At 38.7% G+C, this 25,181-nt stretch overlaps 1 protein-coding gene across 3 annotated transcripts in view; it reads right to left on the reverse strand.

The window, feature by feature from the left end:
• The window catches only part of Hmcn1 (hemicentin 1), a 440,991-nt gene that overhangs the window by 185,642 nt on the left and 230,168 nt on the right, over window positions 1-25,181 (reverse strand). For all 3 annotated transcript variants that reach the window (XM_076547592.1, XM_076547591.1, XM_076547593.1), the window contains 14 exons: window positions 24,950-25,144; window positions 23,063-23,158; window positions 21,768-21,895; window positions 19,911-20,055; window positions 16,776-16,888; window positions 15,079-15,238; window positions 14,324-14,492; window positions 10,700-10,827; window positions 8,813-9,085; window positions 7,528-7,623; window positions 5,197-5,391; window positions 4,128-4,258; window positions 3,817-3,964; window positions 1,638-1,764 (listed from right to left, as the gene is read on the reverse strand). In XM_076547592.1, coding sequence (XP_076403707.1) covers window positions 1,638-1,764; window positions 3,817-3,964; window positions 4,128-4,258; window positions 5,197-5,391; window positions 7,528-7,623; window positions 8,813-9,085; window positions 10,700-10,827; window positions 14,324-14,492; window positions 15,079-15,238; window positions 16,776-16,888; window positions 19,911-20,055; window positions 21,768-21,895; window positions 23,063-23,158; window positions 24,950-25,144 — 2,104 coding nt within the window. The remainder of the gene's footprint in view (window positions 1-1,637; window positions 1,765-3,816; window positions 3,965-4,127; window positions 4,259-5,196; window positions 5,392-7,527; window positions 7,624-8,812; window positions 9,086-10,699; window positions 10,828-14,323; window positions 14,493-15,078; window positions 15,239-16,775; window positions 16,889-19,910; window positions 20,056-21,767; window positions 21,896-23,062; window positions 23,159-24,949; window positions 25,145-25,181) is intronic.

Raw genomic sequence — 25,181 nt, forward strand, 5'->3', positions numbered from 1 at the left:
AGACAGTGGTTCTCAACCTTCCTAATGCTGCAATCCTTTAATACAATTAATTCTTCATGTTGTACTGACTCCTAACCATAAATTATTTTTGTTGCTACTTTCTAACTGTAATTTTGCTACTGTTGTGAATAATAATGTAAATATTTGTTTTCTGATGGTCTTTGGTGACCCCTGTGAAAAGGTCAGTCAACTCTACAAAGGGTCGTGACCCTCAGGATGAGAACCACTGGTTTAGTACATTTGAAGATTTTTTTTTTAAAGACTGAACACTTGAGGGAAGGAGATTTTAAAAAAAGAGTGAGTACTTGATAATATGTTACTTAAATTTATGAAACATTGACATTTTGTTCCTTATTAATTATAAAGGGAACATAAAATTTAAACAAATAAACTTAAGTGTTCGTATTGGAAAATCATTCTTGATTTGTTGCCACAAATGTGACTCTTCTCTCTGACCTCTCGTCATTATCAGTTTGATTTTTATCCATCTGTTTTCACTAGACAGTCTTCATTCATACATGTATCCCTGAAGAAGTCTAAGGTTTATTGCAAATGACACTGTGCTGTTCTCCTGAGTTCCACTGTGCTCTGTTAGGCAGTTGTGGAGTTACTTTGGTATGAATCCCTTAGTCTTGTGTGTCGTCTGTCTCCTGACATCTGGCATTAGCCAGTTTTCACTCTTCTACCACTGCAGATTGGCTGAGAATATCAGCAAATGAACTTCCTGCTGGACATGTGTGTTTGCTGTCCTGTCTGTGGAGCGGAGATGTGACCCCTGACCTGAATGACAGTATCTGAACACAACAATTTTAATGTGCAGCATCAAATTGCCTCTAGGGACATCGCTTTATATTCTCTCCAGTACTGTAACCTGACTTGCCATATCCAGACAACTCTTGATCTTTTCAAACCTTTATTTTTAAAAGTGACCTATGAGAAACAAAATTATATTTTATGTATAGGCATCATATTGCTGAGGATGAGAATCTTTTAATGTTTCTTGTGTGCTTGTATTTATACTCCTAATTCATTTTTTCTGTGTTGTCAGTCTTGTTAATTTCCTGGAAGCTTAAATGGATTCTATATTTTATACACAGACAATCTAGACTCCCTGCTGCCTAGTCCTTTAGATATCTTCCCCTCAGACACACAGACAGTAAGAAGTAACATCTCAAACCACTGTAGGTCACTGTAGCCACGTCAGTGTGGGCAAAGCCCTTGATGCTGACACTCTGGGAAGTGCAATTGCTCTCTGTGATTTCCACTTTAGTCAGACAGAGAACTAGTCTGCACACTCATTATATTGTCCCTAGCACATTTCCCTTCTCAATAGTTCAGTCCCTTGGAAAGACATGATTATCTCTTCATTGAAATCTGTTTTTTACTGTTAATATTTATGCAGAGGATTTGGGTGTGCAATAATAATACATTAATCTATTTCTATAATAAATCCCCAAATTTATAAAGAGCTTTGTTATTTGAAAAGTGAAAGGTATTACAAGACTTTTTAATACATCATTTCTCCTTCAAGGTCATTTAACATATTTTTTATAAGTGATTAAAAGGGAGGTAAGGCTTTCACACTGATGCATCTCTTTCTTATACATTACACTCTCAGATACAGACACGACACTCACTTGCCGTCCTTGAACCAGTGAATAGCAGGGAAGGGAGTGCCTCTGACATGGCACTGCAGGGTGGTGTTGTGATTAAGAACAACCAAGACTTCATTTGGGAAGCTGGCACCTATTATGCTGGGTGGAACTTGAACAAAGACATTTTATCATAAAATATATGATTTAGCACAAAGGTCCTGGGAAGAAGCAGGCAGTTAGTGGTTATCAAAGTATTTCAACAATAGATTAATGTCATAAATAAAATATCCCACAATAGCTCCCTTTCATGTCACACTGTGTGCCCAAATGTTAAGTTCAAATATAGGAACATTTTCATGAAATTTTGTTAGCAGGACAATTACCTTCAAGCATAATGACAGAACAGAAGTCTTTCTGAGGCACAGTAAACTCGTATACAAAAGTCACGGAATGTAGTTGAGCAGCAAAGTTCATCTAATCCAATGCATTATTGATATGCATTTCAGATTATGAATGGCATAAACAATGTCAATCTCATATGGCTTACAAATTCTAAATTCATATGGTCAGGTCTACCTTAATCTTTTATTGAAGGATGTCTATACAAAACTTGGCATGAGTATGATGTAGAACATGAAAAAGAACATACTCATTTTTATCCTTGGGATTATACAAATGAAACTGTTCATGGATATTTTCCTTGCTATCTAACCTTCTCCTTTGTATTATGTTAAGTGGTCTGATAGTCATCTTCAGAAAATTATTAGGCAGTATAGGGTTTCAGTGAGGAAGAGGTACAGCATAATAATACATTTATACGAAGACCTCACTGGTTGCTGAGTGAAGAATGGATCAGATTGATGATGATTGGGTGCAGAAAGGAAGTTAAGGGGCTGTTATAAATTAAAACACGCCTTCACCATGGAATGGAAAGAAGTAGATAATTAGGAAGTAGACATGGAAACACATGGGTAACTTTCAGGAGCTCTGGAGAAAGCAGGGGAAGGGTGGAGATGCAGGTCACTCAGAGACCCCAACATCTAGTGGAGAAAATAGTCACTGGGAACTTTTAGTCTGATATAGCACCAAGGTATTCAATAACATGTAAAGAGGGCATTCCAGCCAACACGCTAAGGAAATATGAGCATCATGGCACACATCTATAGTCCTAACATTTGGAAGGCTGGGGCAAGGAAGACTGCAAGTTTGAGGCCAGTGTGAGATATTAGAGAGACTCTCTTAAAATAACATACAAATTTAATAAGTAGATAAAAACATAAAAAAGATAGTAAGGTGAAGACTAGATATTTTTTACTAGTGCTTAAGGAATTCCAAGCTAGAGCTGAGCATTTGGGAATCATCAGCACAAAGATGGACTTCATGGAGAGAATGAATGTCAGGAGGAAACAATGCCAAGACCAGTGATAAGAAAAATTGCTGAGGTTGTTTAAAGTGCCTGTGATTAAATATAAATATAACTGTAGGAAAAGACACATAATGTAGTTCAGGTTTGGAGAGAGTAAGGAAATTGATTATTTTTGTACTGATGAGTGCTAATTTTTATGAACACACTACTTCTAGGCTTCATTTTTCACTACAAACACTAATTATAAACCTCTTTTGATAAAATGTTGAAAAGAGAAATTCATCTATCATGAAATGAACTTATGTCACATAGAAATTGACTGAAAATTAAACTAATGACAGCCATTAAAATTATTTGTATCATACTCTAGCAGAGTGATGACCCACTTCCAGAATTCTCTTCCTGCCAGCAGTCCATCCCCTTCTGTCAGATTTCTCTTCCCCCTGACTACAACCAGGGCTGATTTCGCTCCTGTAATTTATTAGATTATGGTGGAAACGGATGCATGACCTTTTCCAGTTCAAGCATCCTGCTAGCTTCAGGAGATGTACATTCATAATCACATTGCACCATGTTGCACAGCTACCTATGTACCTAACCAGTTCTCTCTGTAGCTACTGCCTAGAGAAGTATCTCTTAACATACACTGTAGCACTCTTAAGTTTATGACACCTTGGTACATATGAATCAAAGCCATCTTTATATTATAAGTAATTGAAATTGAAAACAACAGAATAAATGATTAATGTAAATGGTATATCTCCTATCAATTTATTTTTTTAACCTCTCTGTTTTGTCATACCATAAGAAATGTATCTAACCCATAGGTTTGTTTTCTAAAGAGGTTTTCCTTACCTAGTACATTGACACTAAAGTGCTTCTGAGAGGTTCCTGCAATATTAATTGCTTTGCAGGAATATCTTCCTGCATCCTCTGCAGACACTTTAAAGAGCTTTAGCATCTTCCCATTGTTCACAATCTGAACAGTACTGCTCTCTGTCACCTGCATGAGACAAATTATTGTTATTTCCCAAGCTAATAAAACTCCACCGTTAGAAAAGAAGAGTGGCATTTGTTATCACTGAAAAGAAATTAGTTTCTGCACCATTTAATTCAGGCACAGAGGCAGGGAACTGTGCATACTGTGCTTGGTTGTCTCCATGTACCTGGATGTCATCTTTATACCACATAATGACGGGCGATGGAGTTCCTTCTACTTCACAGTACAGACTGGCCAGTTGGTTTACCAGCACGGACACGTTGGTCACATGTTCCTTATCTTTAATTACCGGTGGAACTGCAAAAGAGAGAGTCATGACTGGACAGTCTTGTAATCAATGGTAGCTTGCAAGTTTCTCCAAAAAGCCCTTTAGAAACTTCAAATACAAATGATGGCAGAAAGCTAGTAATGTGCAAGCACATACTTTCTTATAAAATGAAATGTGTCAGCTGACATGTATAAATAAAAATCCCTATGTAATGTTTTACTTTATGTCAGGGTTTCATTTTCAGGAAGAAATTTAGGATAATGCTAAGAAATAACATTTCACATATTGAAAGTTTTAGGGGATGCATTTAATAAAATATAGTACTCACTACTTGGCTGGTGGAAATGAATGTGTGTCTATGGAAGCCATCATCAACAAAATCTAAACATCATATACCCTTACAAAATGACACAGGTGCAAAATGATACAGGTGCAAACTGTAACTACCTGGTAACAATCTGAATAGTTATCATCAGTAGAGAAAGGTTAAATATGTCATATGAACTCATGTAATGAGATGTTATAGATAAGAGATAAGGACCTAAAAAATTCACAAGACAGATTGTTCAATGAAATAGCCCAGGTATAGAGAGTGGATATATTCTATCATACATGTTCCTTTCATAAGGTTTTCATACTTATTTGTGTCTTAAAACAATCTCTGAGAAGTCACACACATGGTGTATGTGAAACTGCTTTGCTCTGGAGAAGGCATGCAAATCACTTATCAGCGTGAGCAGGCTTTCATGCTGTGTCTTTATCTCCTATTTAAACTTTGAGAGATGTAAAGTCTCAACCAGAAATTGAGTGAAATTTTGAACAATAAATAAATGCAAACCAATTTCCTATCTTCAGTTTGATATTAATATATTCACAATATTAAGTAATAATATATTGATTAAATATGCAAAATTAGAAAGAGTGATATTCTTAGTTACTTAGTTTTAACGTTTTAATCTGTATTTACCATGAACTTTGAGGTGATATTTCCTTTCTGTGGTCCCAGCTTCATTGATGGCCACACAGATGTACTCGCCATTGTTATGTGGTGTAAGAGAAGCAATTACCAACAGCGCACCATCTTCCAAGATAGAAACACCAGGCTCTTGGCCGGTCACCTCTCTACCATTGTGTAACCACTTGATGGTTGGTTTAGGAGTACCTACATAGGAAATTACAGCCTTTTATAACAAAATTAGGGGAAAAGAGTTTAAAAAAATCAAATACATCAAGAACAGATGACCATAATGTGCATCCCGAGGCACTGTGCCACTTTCAAGATGAAAGTGAAAACACTACAATTAATGATAGTTAGTGAATAACTCTAATTCCTGATCAGTTTTCAGACCTGGGGCTTCTAGGTGATCAAAGTTGCTTTTAATCAGAAAACTCAGAGTATAAGATACAAAACGTTTTTCCTGGTGAGTTCACTACGGTGACCAGAAGGGGAAAAAAACAATATATTCCATAAGATGTTGTTAGCAATCAATACTAAAGTATTAAATATATTAAAAGTAGTACATACAATCCGAGATAAGGCCAAAAGGATGGCAGAAATAGATGCAATATACTGATGAAGCTAAACCCAATATTAATTAATGTCTTATAAAAGTGATTATGAAAGGCATATTTGTAAGGAGAAAAATGAAAAAAATCAGCCTGTTTAATCTTGATCAGTGTAAGATTTTTGACTAATGTGGAAAAGATGGTAAAACTGATCATCTCCATCTGTCTGTCCACATTCTGAGGGAACATCAGAGGTTATAATCATTTCCTATGTTCCTACTCTTTCCTTTGTGGACAACAGTCAGACTTCGCAAGTAACATTTATTGAAGAAACTCATAAAAAGTAAGTAGACAAATAAAAGGAAGGAAATCAGAGCATTGTCTTTTACCTATAAGTACTAGTATTGTCAAGATGAAATCCCCAGCAAAGACAACAAAAAGTGGGTTGGTGAGATGGCCGGTGGCTAAAAGCCCTTGTTCTGACGTCTGATGACTGCCTCTGGTCCCCAGAACAGACAGCGGAAGGAGAGACCTGACTCCTCAAAGTTGTTCACACACACACACACACACACACACACACACACACACACACACACAAAATAAAAGACAAGGAAAACTCATTTAACCACTTTTGAACGCACCCAAGAACTCTATTTCAGAAGGAAATGAGGGCCTAAGAAAAGATGGTTCCTTGTGGAAATGGGAAGTCAGGGAAGCCAGCTTGAGAGTAAGGGATCCACGCAGGCTGAAAAGCCGCTACGCCACAGGTAGGGTCAAGGGGCAGCTGACCCCACATGACCTACACAAACTCACACCATTCTGAAGATGCCTCTTCTCCACGTCTTGTCTCTCTAGCTGTCAGTGGCCCTGAGAACTATTACTGCAACGTTTTCAGATGTCTGAACAATCTGTTAGAGCTACCTTTCTTCAGATACTGGAGATAGCTATGGAGAAAGGAGGGGAGTGGTCACTACTAAACACAGGCAGCTCTGCTGGCCTTAACTGCTGCCAACTCCGGGGACAACTAAGAAGAGGTACCTGTTGGGGCACTGTTGCTGGCAGCTGCCTGGAGTCCTCCTGCCCAGGCCAGGAGGCTATGAAAAGAACTCTGCTTAGACTTTGCCAGGACTACCACAGGCAAGTTTGAGTTATTGTAGATGGATGCACATGTAAGAGAATGTCTCGAATGTGTGCTTAGCACCCAGAGCAAAGAGGGCAGAAACGATGGCCCCTGTGGAGAGACACTGGACCAGCTCCTGGCAGAAAACATGGTAGTATATTTAAAGGGTTTTAAAAAGCCACTGAGATACATGTTACATATGACATGGTCCCAAAATGACCAGTGTGAGTAGACCTAGGAAGGAAAAAAAAAAGGATTAAAATAAAAGTGCCTCAGACAGAGGATAACTCTGATTTATACCCATTGCTAATGGATATTAATAGGGAATGTTGTGAACAGATCAAATGCAACATTTTAAACAAGAAAACATTTCCAGAAAGAATAAAATGAAAAATAATTTTAAAAAAAGACTGGAAGAATCTTGAAAAAAATCCTAGATTAAGCAAGCTTGAATGATTGGGAGATCCTTTTTCTGAGAGAAATAAAACATGGATGACGGAAAAATACCAATCCAAAGAATTATTCGAAGGAAGAGAGTTTCTGTTATGTTCAAACGCTGTAGCAAGGATTAGCAGGCAGAAATTTCGAAATTTCAGGTGGAAACTTAGAAATTTGTCCATATCCCATACTTAGAACCTGCTACCCATGCCTGTATCCCTAAGTATTACATACCTTTTGCAGGGCATGGAAATGCAATGCGCTGATTGGCCAGTCTTTCTTGGAATGGAGTGTTAAAAGGAGGTTGCAGGTCTTCCACTGTGGGTGGTTCTAGTACACAAACAAATACATTGTCTCTGGCTTTCCTTGGACACTCTCCCATTCCGATTCCCTTATTCTTTGATGCGGCTGTTATGGTCACCTGCTAATTGTCTGCCCTTCTCTGGTTTCCTAACAGACACTGCTGCCTGCCGTTCAATCATGTAGCACCATGTATGTTCCCATATCTGCATCTTCCTATCCTCACACTCCCATGCAAACCTTTACCCCTTTTATAGGTTTCTTATAGATATGCTATTATCAGGTGCAGACCCATTTGGATTAATGTTCTGTACAAGCTCTGTGTAGACTCTATAATGATGTGCCTCTGAGATTCGCAAGAATATTAGAAATGTGTATCTTTCTCCTTTGACTCTAAATGTGGGCACTTAATAAGGTTTATTGAGTGTCCTAGACACTCATACCCTAGCAATTGTGACGTCCCATTTATTAAGTGCTAAGTGTTGTGCTGATTTCTATACCCACTCCTCTTCACTTCCTGCCTTTGTCTGGTATTCCCTCTAGCAGAGTGAGACAGAAACCTTCTAGTACTAGTTCCTGCCAGCCAGTAAGCCCTCACCCTAAATACTACTCCAGAGAATTACATAATTCCTACCTGGCAATCCATTCCAAAGTAGCCCATTCCCAGAACAGTAATCCTATTTTAATTTACCCACCATGCTTTTCCTTATCTGTGAACCTTGTTTCTTTCTTTGCTTGTTTTATGAGAACAGCTCAAGAAAGCTTTCTGTCACTACTTCATCACTATTGCCTAGAACATGACAGACACTTGGCCCACCCTCAGCAACAAACCTCCAAATAAAGCCAACAACAATAGAGGAGCAGTGAGCCATGACCTCTCAGGGATCAGTTGAGGTGAGGTATGAAGTGAAATGCTACTCCAACTAGCTCCAGCTGCAATTTCTCCCAGACCAGAAACGCTGGGTGGCCCGTTACTGAGGACTGCTTCCATTATAGACACCAGTGACTTTTGTTTCAAAAGTAAACATTAAAAAATTTCGCTTGGGGTTAGCAAGAGTATCATTTGTTTGCTTCTGGATAATGCTCCCTTCAGAGCTAAAGTTATATGTAGAAAATCTCAAAGAGATCCATGATTGCACATCCTGTGTAGAGCCCAGGGGGTCTCGCTTCACTCTCATCCTTATTCCACCATATACACGTCTCTTATGTCAAAACCCACCTTGGACATGCAGGGTCACCTCCGCCTCATCACTGCCGGCTATGTTCGTGGCGATACATGTGTAGACCCCCGCATCTGAGATCACAGCCTGCTCGATGCTCAGGGTTCCATCCGGATTGCGAGGATGCTGCACTCCCTCAGTTAGCACGGGCCTTCCGCTTTTAACCCAGGTGATCACGGGAGGTGGAGACCCATGGGCACTGCATGGGATGTCTACTCTCTGGCCCACTTTGACTTTTATGTGTCTAGTTCCATGCTGTATTTTTGGAGGAACTGGAAATCACAGTTGAGCATTAATGATCAAATATTTTTAAATCTCTCTCTCTCTCTCTCTCTCTCTATATATATATATATATATATATATATATATATATATATATATATACTCTGAATGAGAATGCCTTACCACGAAGTCACACAAAAAGAGTAGAACAATCACTTACTAGATATGGGATCTAGGGTGTGCCAGCAAGCCTCTTGAGGCCTATTTCTTTAACAATCCAGGCAAAATAAACTGTGCAGGCACAGTACCAATATACTACAAGAATTACAGGAAATGACAAATACAATACTCTTAATCCCAAACTTGAAGAATAGTAAGCATTTAACAGTAGTGAGTTTCCTTTAGTACATAAGTAATGTAAGGTTAAAAGCCCTTTCAGGAACCTCTCTGATATGAGGGCAAAACAGAATTCTCTCTGTGTAGTCAGTTTGTCTGCCCTTTATGGAAGACAGGCACTACAAAAATGCTCTAAAAGCTTTTTTCCTAATTTCAGAGACAAAAATTACACACAGCTTGTATTTCTCTCCAGATCTTCCTTCAGAAAATTTACTGACGCACCTTTATCAGAACACTAGAAAAAGGCCTCTGCACTGTGTACTATGGAGTCACGAGTCTAATTAGAATACATGCCATGTAGCTGTCTAAAAGGGCCCACTCTCTTTAACTTGAGTACTTTCTCAGGGTCGTCAGTCACAAACCCTTCTAAGTTTGAAAGCATTATTATCATCTTTTGTGAAAAAAGAACACTTAAGATAAAAGAGGTTAAGCAAGATACCTAGTGTCTGAGAGTTGATATATGATGGAACCCCCTTCTGATGTCAAAACTCTAGTTCAATGAGATGCCATTGTCAGGACTGGTATAGAAATGAAGCCAGGCTAATACCATCTCATACCATTTCCTCATATATATATATATATATATATATATATATATATATATATATATATATTTATATGTTTTTTTTTTTTTGAGACAGGGTTTCTCTGTATAGCTTTGGAGCCTGTTCTGGAACTCACTCTGTATCCCAGGCTGGCCTCAAACTCACAGAGAGCCACCTGCCTCTGCCTCCCAAGTGCTGGGATTAAAGGCGTGCGCCACCACCGCTCGGCCTTCCTCTGATATTTAGATGTCTGGTATTTACGCAATACCTGACATGGAGACAGATAATCAGCACTGAAGGGAAGAATAATTAATTGGTGGACTGTGGTAGATTAAAACACCTCAGTTAGAGGAGTGTGAAGACCTCAAATAATGATAGAAGTCTTTTCTCAGTTACCAGGTTCTTTATATGCCAAATGTGACTATTTAAAAAGTATCATGTTCTGTGAGAATACAGCCAGCTCTCAACATTTTAAACACATTTCTCTCCACTGTACATAAACAGCAATAGAGATAAATGACCAGACATCTAGAAAAACTGAGATCCTAAAATATAATTAATTTGTCGATAGATAACAGGCCTTTCAGAGGACAGAAAAAAAACCACATTCCAAACATTCCAATAGTTCAGCACTCTTTAGTTAGTCTACATACAGCGTAGAGGTTCACTGTCACATAGGCTGCACTGTGGGCCAGTGGACAAAGCTGGCCTTTCTGTACTCACCATGGACACTTAATTTAACAGACTGAGTCACATTCCCAGCAATATTTGTGGCAACACAAAGATACATCCCACTGTCTGAAACGCGAGTCTCTGTGATCTTCATTGAGCCAGAAGGGAGGAACGTGTGTCTAAAGGGAAAACCCACACATCAGACCATAGAACTTGAGAATGCAAACATCCCCTGCACAGTCCACGCCAGTGTGAAACAACCGTGCTTCAAGCAACTTCTGAAACAGCCCTCTCTACCGCAACACATATCTGTGAGCCGGAAAAACAAAATCGTCATAATTATCTATCTTTTGTATTCTGTCTGATTCTCCGATACACAGAAAACCAGTTTTCTTTACCTTCAAATCTAAGCTGGTTATCTAAAGTCACCAAACAACTGTACATCTCTGTGTTTCAGTAGGATTCAGCTACACAAAGCAAATGTGTATTGTAAAATTTTCAACTTATTTTGAGCATTTTTTCTTTTTCAGTTTTTTTTATTATTTTATTTTATTTTATAATACTATTCAGTTCTATATAACAGCCACAGATTCCCTTGTTCTCCCCCTTCCTGCCCCCCTCCCCTTTCCCCCAGCCCACCCCCCATTTTTCAGTTTTTTATTAGCATATGTAATCAAACACACTAACGGGTTTCATTATATGTTCATATATATATATATATATTTATATATATATATATATATATATATATAAAGTATTTTGACCGTATTTACTCCCATTACATTTCTTTCATCTCCCTCCAGCTTTCACTGATATCCTATCTCAAGCATGGCTATAAGGTTTTTTATAGAGGTATTGGGCAACTTACTAGTGATCCCACAACTGAAACATTTTTTTTTGCAATGCTTCACAGATACTTCAGTGTGTTTCAGTAAAAGCAAACAAAAAGTACATCTTTTCAAATATATCTTTACTATCTTCCTCATTAAATAATGGTGTAGTAGGTGTTATTGAGTATTATTAAAGTTGTATTGAAGTCCTTTGAGGGCCTGTCAGAGCCACGTAGACCTACCTAATATCAAGGTTTATTACATAGCCAAGTTAAACTGTAGTAAAGAACAGAGACATCCAAAATGACATGTACATGCATAAGAACACATGTTGTATACAGTATTAGATGGAATATCTAGAAACATCCAGAGAGGGCCTGAGAATGTAGTGCAAAGGTAAAGTGTTTGTCTAGAATTTTTAAAGTCCTTGTTTCAAGTCCAGAAAACAAACAAATGCACACCACAAAGTAAGGATTGACTATTCAAAATGATCTTGGGTAATTGACTTTCCAAATTCAGAAAAATAAACTAAATTGCAGTACTGCTTAATATTATAACCAATATAAAAATTCAGATGGAGTAGTGTCTAAAATATGAAAAATAAAATGTTAAAAAGGGTATAAAATATTTCTGATTTTGAAATTGATTTTGAATATAGTCTCAAAAACAATACAAGAAATACACATCTACAAAGAACAAGTTAATTCTTTGAGCTCCTTAGAAGCATTGAAAACTTATCCTCAAACAAATACACCATTCTTAAGTAAATTCAAAGCCATAGTAACTGACTGAGAGCAACAGAGAACAATATGAGACAGACAAAACCTTGTTATCAAAAACAAATATTGAATTCCATAACCAGTAGAAAAAGAGAAGTCACCATAAAACTGTGAAGCCTCTATGGAGAGACAATTCAGACAGCATGAGTGATCAACACACAGGCACACGTATCCCACGCTCACTTGAAGTCAGTCCCATGAAAATTAAAACCACTCAAATATCCCACTTCACACCCACTGAACAGCAGAGACATCTAAACCAGTCAAAGCCTCACACTTAGTAGGAAGTACAGCCTGGCCTACTACATCCTGTTAGTTCAATGGTTCTCCATTTGGGTGTTGTGATTCCTTGGCGGGGGGTGGGGAGGTGGGGGTGTAAATGATCCTTTCACTGGAGTCACATATCAGAAATCCTGCATATCAGATATTTACATTATGATTCCTAACAGTAGTAAAATTAGAGTTATGAGGCAGTCAGTAAATAGTGTTATGGTTGGGGTCACCATAGCCTGAGGAACTGTGTTAAAGGGTGGCAACATTAGGAATGTTGAGAACCACTGCAGTAGTGGAAGACAAATGAGAACCTCCCCTCAGGAGAGCAATCAGGCAATACCTAAAAGACTGGAAAGAGGAATGAGTTCTGACAAGAAAGCACAGCTCTACATTACAGGTTCTAAAACACTCTTGCTTCTGCACGCAAACAGACATAAAAGGTTTTCACTGAAAAGACTTGTGAAAAGAAAGCAATCCACAAGAAACCATAAGCAGCCTACAGCATCTACAAGGAAGGTAATAGTTAAATAAAAGGTAGACTACACGTAGGCTTGTTAAATTGAATACGCGCGGACTCTACATGTGTAATAGTGAATGCATGTAATATAATAAAGCAAGGAGTAAAATAGTAATAATATAGTATATGTCAGAAGAACAAATTAAAAACAGATAAGAAAAACAAAATTGAAACCACAAAAGCTGTTTTCGGGGCTACTCAAAAATGAAAATTTGCACAGTGAAGGAAGGAAAAGACATCCTGACTGAGGAAAGATACAATGGAATTGTTTTATAAGTAACATTCTATATTTTACTTTATGATTTTCAGTAAAATTCTTTCAAACAAAGAGTAAAATTGTGCAAAGTTGTTCCTATTAATTTTTCTCATCAGTAATAGAAAAGTACACTCATATAAATTCATGGCTTCACAATTATATGCCAACAAGCCTAACATGGTAGTGAACAGCTATCATTCATTTTTAGAATTATTTATTTTTATTTTATGTGCACGACTGTTGGAATGTATGTGTGTGCACCATGTGTGTAGCATCGACAGAGATCAGAAGTTTGCGGCAGGTCTCCTGAACTAGAGTTACAGATGCTTATGAGCTGCCATGTGGGCTATGGGAATTGAACCTGGGTCCTTTGCAAGAGAAGCAAGTGCTCTTAACCACTGAACCATCTCTCCAGCCCATTATCTCACAGAATTCTCTCAGGTAAATGTTATCCCACTGCACAAAGAAATGACATGAAATTCTGAAGTGTCCCATGGGAAAAAAATGCCAAACATTTAGGTCAGCTTTAGGTGACAAAGATAAGTTTAAACTTGTATCTAGATGGCAACGATCCTTGTGTCCTAAAGCCCTGGTATTATTCTTGCTGTGTCACTGAGCCTATAAATTACATCATCTCAATAGGCCTTACTTATGGATGAATTTAATCAAAAAGGTTTACAAAACCAACTAATGAAAGTCGAGTTCTGTATCTGACAGTTCCTGTTGTGTTTTTACTGCCTCTGGGAGCAACAGAATTCTGTGTGCTGCACACAGGGCAGAGAGAAACCCCCACACAGATCTGCTCCATTTCAGTAACTACCTAGTAAATGCACCCATGGGAAGTGTGGCAAAGCTGTGTTAGTATTTACGACCTTGGAAAATGATGTGTAAGGTATACATAACTCAGATGGGCATGTGAATTAGCTCAACTGTAAAAGTTACGTTTTGATACATTTGCAAGGCTTAACAGGTATCATCCCAGCAGTCTCAATCTGTGGCTGTTCACCCCAGATCTCCTACCTTGGAGAAAACGGAGAGATGAGTTGGCTGTCTTTGGCCCAGGTAATGATGGGCGGGGGTAAGCTCTTAGCTTCACAGGGAAGTGTCACCTCTTCCCCAGCCAGGACAGAGATCTCCACAGGCTTATCCTGGGACAGTCCTCTTTGGTCCCCAAACACTCTGGGTCTTACTAAAATAAACACAGGATGTAGAAGGGGAAACAGTGAGTTGAAAACAAAGTGTTTCATTTACGTTAAAACATAGATTTTAATGCTCTTAAGTAATTTACAAGAAGATGTTGAGTCCCAAGATTTGGGGTATACCTAAAACTCCCTATGAACACATTTATAGCGGGAACGAAAATGAAAGGAGGAGCAAGCTTCAGTAACTCCTCTCAGCACACCATGGAGAGGTCAACTGAGATGTCCTCAGGTCTGCCCAGAGGAGCAGCAATTCCTGGAGCAGAAGGTTGCTACCCAAGACGCAGCCAAGGCTTGGCTCCATATGGACTTTTAACTAACTGCTGTCCCTGCAAAAAGTTGGATGTGGTAAGCATACTTCTTGGGAAAATAGCATGGAAGTTTTCCGAAAGGTTATACAATGACTTCCCTGCAAATCAGAATCTCAGCAGAGGTGGTTTGGTTGGCAGTGAGAAGAGAAGTGTGGTCTTTGTGCACTTTAGGGTGCAACCTTCGGGTACCTTACTATGGAAGAAATTATGAGCTCTGGTATGCATAGGCTGTTTCAAAGGAACACCTCCCTTGGGTGGCTCTCACCATAGACAGTCAGCTGCACTTTCCTCTTGGCATAGCCGGCTGCGTTGGTGGCTGTACAGATATATTCTCCACTCTCCTCGCTTCCTGGTGACACCACATACAGACTCCCGTCGGCCCCTGCGGAAAACTTGGCGCTGCCAGTTGAAATCAGCTCTCCTTTCTATAAACACAACAACGCATAAATGTTTTTGTGTGTTTTTTTAAAAGATAATAAAGGAATCGCTTTCTTTAGATGAGGAAGACAGAGGAAAATACCTCCAAGGGGTGAAAAACTAGGTTTGAAAAGGGCTAATTAGAAGGGAGTCGTTTGTAAGAGAAATTAGACAAGCAGATGCACTAAAAGTGGTATTTCTCCATCCCAAGCCATTTCTCCTCTACTGTACAGCTACCTAAAGGACAAGGATACCATGACCACAGCAGAGGTGAATGGCACCACCACAACCATCACTGTGCACGCTGGCAAGACAATCTTGTATCTCATCTGAATTAAGTGTTTTAACACTCACATAATCTTAGAAACTGCTGGGCCCTCCAGTTTCTAACTCAGAGTCCTACTGCACAGAGACAAGAGAGGAACTCACCCCAAATCACTAAGTCAGTCAAGAGGTGAGCTTGCCTAAGAACCCCAGAAGTGAGACCCTTGAGTCCAAATTCTTATCTTCTCTTTGGCTAGAGCACTTGGGAAGATCTCGATTCTTGCATTTTCCTTAAAGCGGCACATTTCTGCAAGGTGCCAGGTGCTGTGCAGTTTGAGACATAACTTCACTATTGTAATTTTGTGTCCAGGCCATAAAATTGGTATATAGATGTTATATACACGATAGCATCAACTTCTCCATATTTCATAGATTTTTAGATGACAAAATCAGATGGAATGACAAACCGTTTGGTGGTTCTCGTTATATGATAGTGCATTCTATTATTCCGTCATGATTTTATAGTACATTTTATCTCTTAAGATTTAAGTTAATTTTTTGGAAATATTATCCCCTTTGTGACCATTGTAAATTAGGGTTTCATCAATACAGAACACTAGCAAAAGCTCGACCACACAACAGGAATGTAGAGGGACTACATGAATTTGTAGAGATGTCCAACACTCTTCGTTCATACATGGAATCCATGCATCACTAGCCCTGGGAAGAGACCTTAAAATGTCTTTGATGCAGTTACCCACCAGATGCTTGAAGCACATTAATAACACGACAATACTACATAGTAGTATTTCCTAGAATACTACTCTAGGAAAGGCTGTATCCACGAACTGTTCTGAACAGTTTACATCTGTAGCAGAGTCCTCCTGGTCACCTCCCCTTGGCCCTCTTGATTGCACAGCAGCCCCAGTGGGCAGCTCCACACAACGCCTGTGTTTCTCACAGTCTCCACCTTTTACAGGCAGGACAGCCAAGTACGCAGAGGTGTTAGCACCTCTGGGAGGCACAGGTCCTGGACCAGCATCCCACTTCCTACCCATCAGAGGGATCCTTCTGAGACACATCCATGTGATTCCTTGGAGGACATCCAGTGCGCTGAAACTTCATGCCAGCTGCGAAGAAGCCAGCTCAGTGAAAGCCTGGTTTAACTTCGTGCCCTCCTGAGTCTCCCTCTCTTACTGTCCTGCCGAAGCTTCAAGAGGTAACTCTGCAAGTCACCCCACCCACTGTATTTCAGGGGATGCCACTAGATCTGTAATTTACCTTTGACCAGGTGATAGATGGCTTGGGAATCCCACTTGCTTTGCATGGTAAAGTGACTGGAATGCCTTCAATTGTGCTGAGTACCTGCTGCCCGTGCTGGATGGTTGGCAGAACTGGAGATAGAAGGAAGGCTGGCATGTGAACACCTTTTCTCCCATTTAGTATCATATACTTACAACTGAACATTTTCAATATATTCTTAATGTTTATGAAAAAAGGCAACTTAACATAATTTTATGAACATTTTCAATATATTCTTAATGTTTATGAAAAAAGTCAACTTAACATAATCTTAGTAGGGGAATATATGGCAAAAGAATACAATAAGTACAATCTGCACAGATCTAATAAAAGCTTAAAACTGAGTGTGAAGGGATGTCTAATATGGTGACCTCTCTAAAGAAAACACAAAAAGACTGAATAAAATCAACCATTTCCTGAAAATTCAAGGTAGATAATAACTCTCACGGTTATACATATATCTTGGGAATCCCTCTTTGGTTACTGTCCACTACCCATTAAGCTTCAGTGAGCTGATGGAAGCCCACCTCCAAATAAATGAGCTGCTTAGCCACCACTTAGTAAACGTACCTGATGTCCACAAGAGCCACTCAGTCAGTACTTGACTAAATTTAACTGATGAAAAGGAAGACTTCTTAAAAGGAATTTAGTAAAGCTAGAGAGATGTTAAAATGATAAACAAGGCAACATTCTCCAGTTAAGAATAGCATGCCTTCCATTCCCTAAGGTGGGATACCTCCCTCAGCCTTGATGCAGAGGGGAGGGGCTTAGTCTTGACTCAATTTGATAAGCCAGGCTTTGTTGACTCCCCATGGGAAGCCTTACTCTCTCCAAGGAATGGATGGAGGTGGTGGTGGTGGAGTAGTGGGAGGAGGCTAGGGAGGAGGAACTGTAGTTGGTATGTAAAATGAAAAAAAGAAAAGAAAAGAATAGCATGCCTTTACCTTTAGGAAGCCAGGGAAAACATAGCAGCACATGAGCAGCCATGAAAGGAAGAGGAAAACCAAGAGTTTGCTCGGTTCCCTTTGTTCTTAGTCAGAACCAATACACAACAACATGACCCATACATAGTATCCTCAAAATAATAATCATGATGAAGGCTTCCATACATGAATATGTTCTAACAAAACAAACACAATGGAAGTCTGGTATTTTCAGATCTTTCCATTGTATCCTGTGGGAAGATGAGACTAGAACTCTTCCCTGGAGCTCAATTGCTCACCACATTTCTTGCTTAAAGTCAGAATTTTCCAGAAATGTCATACTACCCTGGAATAGAAATTCGCTAGAACAGAAGATACCACAGACCCCCCCAGTGCAAAAGCTCCTTGGAAGGCTGAAATGATGTGTCCTATGCTCTCATACTTTCCTATGGCTGGCATTAGTCTTTAGCTAATTTTGTCTTAAAGACTTGGCAGCAAGTATCCAGCTCTAAACGAGAACATCGAGCTACTCATGAAAGCAAGAAATTTAATTTCCAGGATCCTGACCGAGTACGCAACTCTCAAATATGCTGTCAATTTGTGGCAACATAAGGGAATGTCATGTTTTTAAAGCCGTATTAAGTTAGACAGTAGTGAAGAAAAGTTGCAAGTTTTGGTCAGTTTTGAAGCTTGATGACATCTGGGTGTGGAGGAGCGGCTTCTCTCCAGATCATGAGTCTACGTAATCAATGTGACAATTAAGTTTTGTTCTTTTCATCTGCATTTATATTTGATTCCTTCCTTTTTTTATGTCATCTTTTTAGAATTGGTTCTAGTAACTATTCCTTCCTTTTAGAACCAACCTCTCATAGTTATTCCTAAAAGCGGATATGACAAAGAACGAACAAAGAGTTAACCTGAAGCAATGGCCTCTTAGCTGTTAATCAGTAAAATGCTGTGTGTCTCGGTAAATCAGGTCACTGGGTTGTCTGTCCTCTCTCGCCTCTCTGATACAGCACACACGGGACTGATCCTATCACTCCTCCCTGCAAATGAAAATCTGGGCTCTGCAGCCTTCTCACAACTGCCTAGGCAATCACTAGGGGGAAGCGGGAGATGACATGAGGGTGTTCCAATGCTGCATCCTGAAGCCAGTCCACAGCACCCTACAGGAAACCTGTGCTCTGTTCTTTAAAAATAGTCACACAATGGCATGCAGCCTGACATGCCTTTGTTAATTGAGGCGACAATGAAATTTAAATTATCTGAGGGTGTTTCTTTGAAACCTCTCATGAACATGTCAAGTGATGTCAGTGGCTATTGGCACACAGCTGGAAGAGGTGGTGGAGCAGGATCCTATAGAAGGAGATGGTTTACAGTCACTGGAACTTCCAACAGACAAAACAAAACGTGTGAGCTGGTAGAGTTCCCAATTCATGTTACAAATAAAGACTGAGTAAATGAATGAAACCAAGTATTCTCTGCTCCTTTCCTCCCAAGACATTCATTTGTTGTATATAAATCTGTTTAATATTACATCATAAAAATAATACAGCAAGCTCTTAAAAACAAATATAAAATATTAGGAAAATTACTCAAACTATGAAGGTGTCCATTTTTATTTGGACTTTTTTTAAAAAAAAAATCCTGGTAATTGTGACAAGTAGAAAAAAAGGCTGCCTCTGCCTCTGGATTTTCTTATTTGTGACCTTTAAATTATTTAGCATGCAAAAAAGATTGTTTGGAACACATGACACATGAAATGACCTTTAGCAAAGCTTAGGTCATTTCTTAGCTCCAACACAGAGGGGTCATTAGTAAGGACATGTTTGGAAAAAAAGAGGCAATTTAAGGCAATTTGGATGGTACAATAAGTTCAGCTTGCCTGAAATTAAAATTTATTTTTAAACATGATTCTTTGAGAGCTGAATTCACTTTTATCAATTAAGAAACCACATACAAAAGCCCTTGGCCAGACTTGGCTGGTGACTCCCTAGAATGTCTTTTTGTGTACATAGGGAAGGGAAATCTGGAAACAGTATTAACAATGTAGAGCTTGTTCAAGAAATATAAAATAACAATTAGGAGAAAGCTCTCCTTCTTGTAATTAGAGAACCAGAGTTGTCTGATTAAAACCTATGAACCCTGTTTTGAACAAGGTTTGGAAACAATTATGTTAGGTCTTTCTTACCATGCACGGCCACAGAGGTGGTTTTGTTATTGGTTCCAGCAACATTACTGGCCACACAAGTATATTCGCCTCCATCCTGAAGCCGAACTCTTTCAATATGGAGGCTCCCATCGCTGCGCACAGTTATGTAAGGGTTTTGTACCAACTTTCAAAGGAATAATAAAAAAAAAGTCATTTAGTTTTAATTAGAAAAGGCAAAATTTTGTCTAAGCATAAATCAGATCTGTTTGTTTTTCTCAACTGAATTATTAAATGTATTAGAGAGCAAATTGGGATTTTTAGCATCCTTCAGTTAAAAAAAATGATCGGCACAAAATGTTCTTAAGAATTTATCAGCCATATTCAATCCTAATACCTCTCTAGAATTGTACCTATGATTTGCTGTCAGAGAGTTATGCACATCCCTGAAAAGGGATAAAAGAGATACCACTGATCTGGTGTTTGTATCTGTTCTACTGCTCAGGACTCACATTTCACTCATAGTTTTTTTTCTTTTAGATGAAACTGTTTTCTCCAGGAAGGTTTCATCAACCACTAGCAAGCTCTTTGATATTTTCGTTCTGACACGCAGGCATTTATTTACACCAAGGGAGTACTTCATCTTAGCACCCATCCCTACCAGCTGCCAGGTTCAAACAGCAGTGGACACAGTATGATGCAGAAATCATGCCAGAGAAGGCTGACAATATTTTAGCATACACGTGATTATTTCTAAACCTGTACCATTTTACATTAGTGCCCAGCTAGCTTCATCTCTAAGGGCATTTATTTGTCCACCAGGCGTTCTGTTTTTCCTCAAATTTTTATGTAAATATGAGTAAGCTTGTAATCCCTCATATGGAGGCAATTCACTTCTAATGAGTCCTCCTAGAAGACAGTGAGTCTAGATTCTCTGGAAAACAGGGGAAGTGGTCTGCACTAGATGAAGTTCTGTCTCAATAAAGGACACATTTATGGACATTTTTCATACAACTGAAATGCTGCCCATATCCTATCCTAATTAAAAATTATATACTGACATTCAGTAATATGCTAGGGATCTACCTTCCTAAAATAACCCATTGAAAAAGAAATTTAAAGCTCAACATAGAAAAGAGCAGTAAAAGAATATTAATATTTAAAGGAATACCACTATTTCATAATGTTCTACACAGAATGGTATAAAATATTTAAGTACTGAGCAAATATTACTAGCTTAAATTTTTTACATATTCTGAATGCAGTTTATTAGTAACATTAAATTTAATGTGAAATTATAAAAATTATACTACCAATTATTTCTTAAAAATTAAAGCTTCAGATAATATAAATGGCATGAACATAGGAACAAACAAGGAAAGCCCTTGGAGCTAGAGAGATGGATCAGCAGTAAAGAGCGCTGCTCTTGCTGGGCGGCAGTGGCACACGTCTTTAATCCCAGCACTCAGGAGGCAGAGCCTGGTGGATCACTGTGAGTTCAAGGCCAGCCTGGTCTACAGAGCAAGATCCAGGACAGCCACCAAAACTACATGGAGAAATCCTATCTCAAAAAAACAAAACAAACAAACAAAAAAAAAAAAAAGAGCACTGTTCTTGCAGAGGCAGCTAAGTTTGATTCTCAAAACCCATGTAAGGTGGTTTCCAAACTGCTTGGAAGTCTCTCTCCAGAGATCTGGCACCTTCTTTTGGACTTTTACACACACACACACACACACACACTAAATAAACAAACAAACAAAAATGAAATAAATCTTTTCTTCAAGAAGAGCTTTGGTATACTTTTAAAACATGTTTACATGTTTATGAAATCAAGCTTTCAGTGTTGGTGATGTAATGCATTAATTCTTAGGAGAAAATAAATAAAAAGGCATATATTACCATGGCCGAGTTCTTCATCCACCGCCGTTCTGGGATGGGATTTCCAGCCAACAGCGTACAAGGCAGAGTTAGCTGCTGTCCTTCAATAACATTAGCCACAGAGGGGCTGATGCCAATAAGTGGGGCAACTACATCAAAGAAAGAACACTCAGCTTCATCCAAAAAGGGGTGGTGGTGGGATTACTATAAGCAAGATGACTACAAATCACGTTGTTTAAAAATGGAGTTTTCAGGAACAGAACTTTAAAGTGAAATGGAAAAGAGCTTGAATGTGGAAGGAACAGATCCATCTAGGCAGAAGGAATTGGGGGAGCGTAGGTGGTCCTGTAGAAATATCACGAGGAAAGAGGAAAGCCTACATACAAAAGGCCAGCAATGTCAAGGCAAGATGCTCGCAGCTACACATTAAGATGGAGAGTATCTGGGAGTGCTTGTGAGTGGAGACACAGAATCATCAGAACTCACTCTCGTGGAAACAGCCAGAAACAGAAGAGACTAGGTACAGGAGGGATCATCAGGAGCCTGCCACAATAGCACAGGCAAGTTAAACCAAGGTGAATTTGCTGAGATGGAATAGTAAAGAAGCATGGCAAAATTATGCTTTCCTAGAATTTAACAAAACAAAATATGAGAAATGACCACAAAATCCTTAACAGATACTACTCAAAAATGTTGGTATAGACAGATGAATGAAGACACACAGAAAATTCTATGAAACAGTATTAATGAGATACATGCAGTCAAGTATTTAAAATCACATTTAAGACTGTAATAATTTGAACTATATAATACCAGGAAAAAAACAATTCCAAGGAATAGATGTGGAAATATAAATTCAGTATGAGAATAAATGGTTTAACCTGTCAGATATGACTATTCAATAAAATATATTGAATCAAATACCTCACCACTTGGAAATAAGTTGTATTCTATTCTCACTTCACAACTCATAAACACAATTCTATGTGAACTAAAGTGATAAACTTAAGTCAAAAGCCATCAAAAACACAATTTGTTTATGTGTATGTGCACATGTGTTGTGTGTGTATGTATGCACGTGTGCGCACATTTTAAAATGACCAATAATGAAATAGAAGATGAGGAGCCTGGAGAAGATGCTCTTTAAGTTATTTATAGTTGTAACATTGTATGAAATATGCCTTAGGGACACAAACATCTACCTGGCTTTAGAATAAATAAAAACTGCCACATGCAAGGAAGGGATGGCATCATCAACATCAAAGAGGTCTGAATCTTTTGAAGAACATCGCCTCTAGAAAGTTAATTCATCTTACCAAGTCCTGTCACTGTTATGGTTGCTTGGGACTGTATTTTTCCAAACTGGTTTTCAGCTTCACAGATATATGTTCCTTTATCACTTGCCCACAGATCTAGAAAGAAGAACGTGTTTATTCACTCAGGAACGTTATGAAACCTTGACAGTGCACCAAGGACGGTGCTGAGATCTGTGACAGAAATCACGTGAGCACCTTCTGGCCACTCCCTTCTAGGGAAGGAGACAACGAACTCAGCCAACCCAGGAGGGTAGCAAATTCTCTATGAGCTTTATATGATGAGCTGTGGGAGCATGGACAGGAATGACTGGATGATCATACATGGGAGAGTTAGAAATTCACGGTGGAGGTAAGATCCTAAGTATAGTTTGAAGAGCATCTGGACATAAAGTCTCAACGACATGACTGCCCAAATATGGGCTGAGAAGGGTGACACCAACAAACATGCAAGATTGGACAGAGGAGAGCCTATCAGGCCTCAACTGTACACAAAGAACCATTGGCAAGTGAGGAAAGCTGGGAACAGGAGAGCTTCCAGGGAAGAGCACACCAACTGGTTGTCTAGTGCCAAATATCCATATAGGCAACATTATATGGCCCGAACAGGTTATATTTAGGAGTATATATGTATATCCATATACATGCATGCATGCAATAACAATTAGCTAAAAAAAAAAAAAGGATGCCATGAACTTGAGGGAGAGAGGAGAGGGATATATGAGGGGTGGGGTGGAGGGAGGAAAGGGAAGGGAGAAATGTCATAATTTAATTATAATCTCCAAATTTAAAAAAAAAAAAAGAGCAGGTAGAAGACACGAAGAGCTGTCCACTCGTGGTAAATGATAAATCAAAAGCAGAGCTTAAAGGAAAGCAGGATCTCTTCAAAGAGTAGGAAGCTATGCCAGCCTGGGTACACTTACGCTGTTTGTAGGGGACATGGTTTAGTTGCCCCAGTAATGGACAGAAACTGTTTGCATTTAGGGAATAAAAAACTAGAGAGATAATACACAGAGTAGATTCATAGAGAAATAGTGCCCCAAGCCTGACAAGAATTATGAAGGCTCCACTAGAAACGTGTAGATTTGAAATATATTTATAATCATGTAAGCCTAACTCCACATAAGGAGAAGACATAGCTATCCATCTAGCTAGAAAAACTACCAGATGCTATATTCCGCACTGAACTGTGGGGTCCTCAGTGAAGGGGTATAAACTCACATGCATGCTGTAGAGACACCAAGTATCCACATGTAAAAACATGTATTTTTAATACAAGTTGTTTTTCTCATCCTTCTTTTTACTGCGTGTTGGATATTGATGTAATTTTTATTATGTCATCAGAACAAATGCATAGAATTGTTTACCAAGATCATGAAGAGCATCATGGAGGATGTGCAGCTAAAGACAGTATTGGGAGCAGTTGGGGTAACAGTAACAAGCTGGGGGGCATGGTCAGGAGGATGAAGCCAAAGCCTTTAAAGTGTAGTTCTTAGCTTGTAAGCAATAAGGAAACCAAAATAAGGTTTTCAAATACAGGAATGATTTTAATCTGATGCATATTGTAACCAAGCATGTCCAGTTTAATCTACTAGCAAAATATGAACATACATATTTGTACGTAATATAGCCTGTCCTGGTGGCACACAGTAGGCTGAGAAGAGTTGATCAAGGGTCAAAAGCCCTTCTGAGCTACCATACTGAATCTTTGTTTTAAAACAAGAAAAATAAAAAAGCAAACTAGGTAAAAACAAAAAATACATATGTAGAAAACAATGTGTGTATATATATATATATATATATATATATATATATATATATATATATATATAAAACAAATGCACAAATACACACACACACACACAAGCACATATACATCCTTTAACCTACTTGAAATAAAAAGAGCGCCTGTTCTCAGTTGGCTGATGGAACTAACTGAAAAGGGTCTTGAGAAAACTGGCATGTTGTCCAATCTTCGCCATTTGATCTTTGGCTCTGGATAACCCTGGACGTAACAAGGTAATGTCACATTGGAACCAATTTCTACGGACACATCAGAAGGTTCTTGTATGAAAACTGGAGGTGCTGGAAGACACAAAACACAAAACGTCACTGGTAGAGG

This window comes from Peromyscus maniculatus, chromosome 11, assembly GCF_049852395.1.
Source record: "Peromyscus maniculatus bairdii isolate BWxNUB_F1_BW_parent chromosome 11, HU_Pman_BW_mat_3.1, whole genome shotgun sequence".
Classification (NCBI taxonomy): Eukaryota; Metazoa; Chordata; class Mammalia; order Rodentia; family Cricetidae; genus Peromyscus; species Peromyscus maniculatus.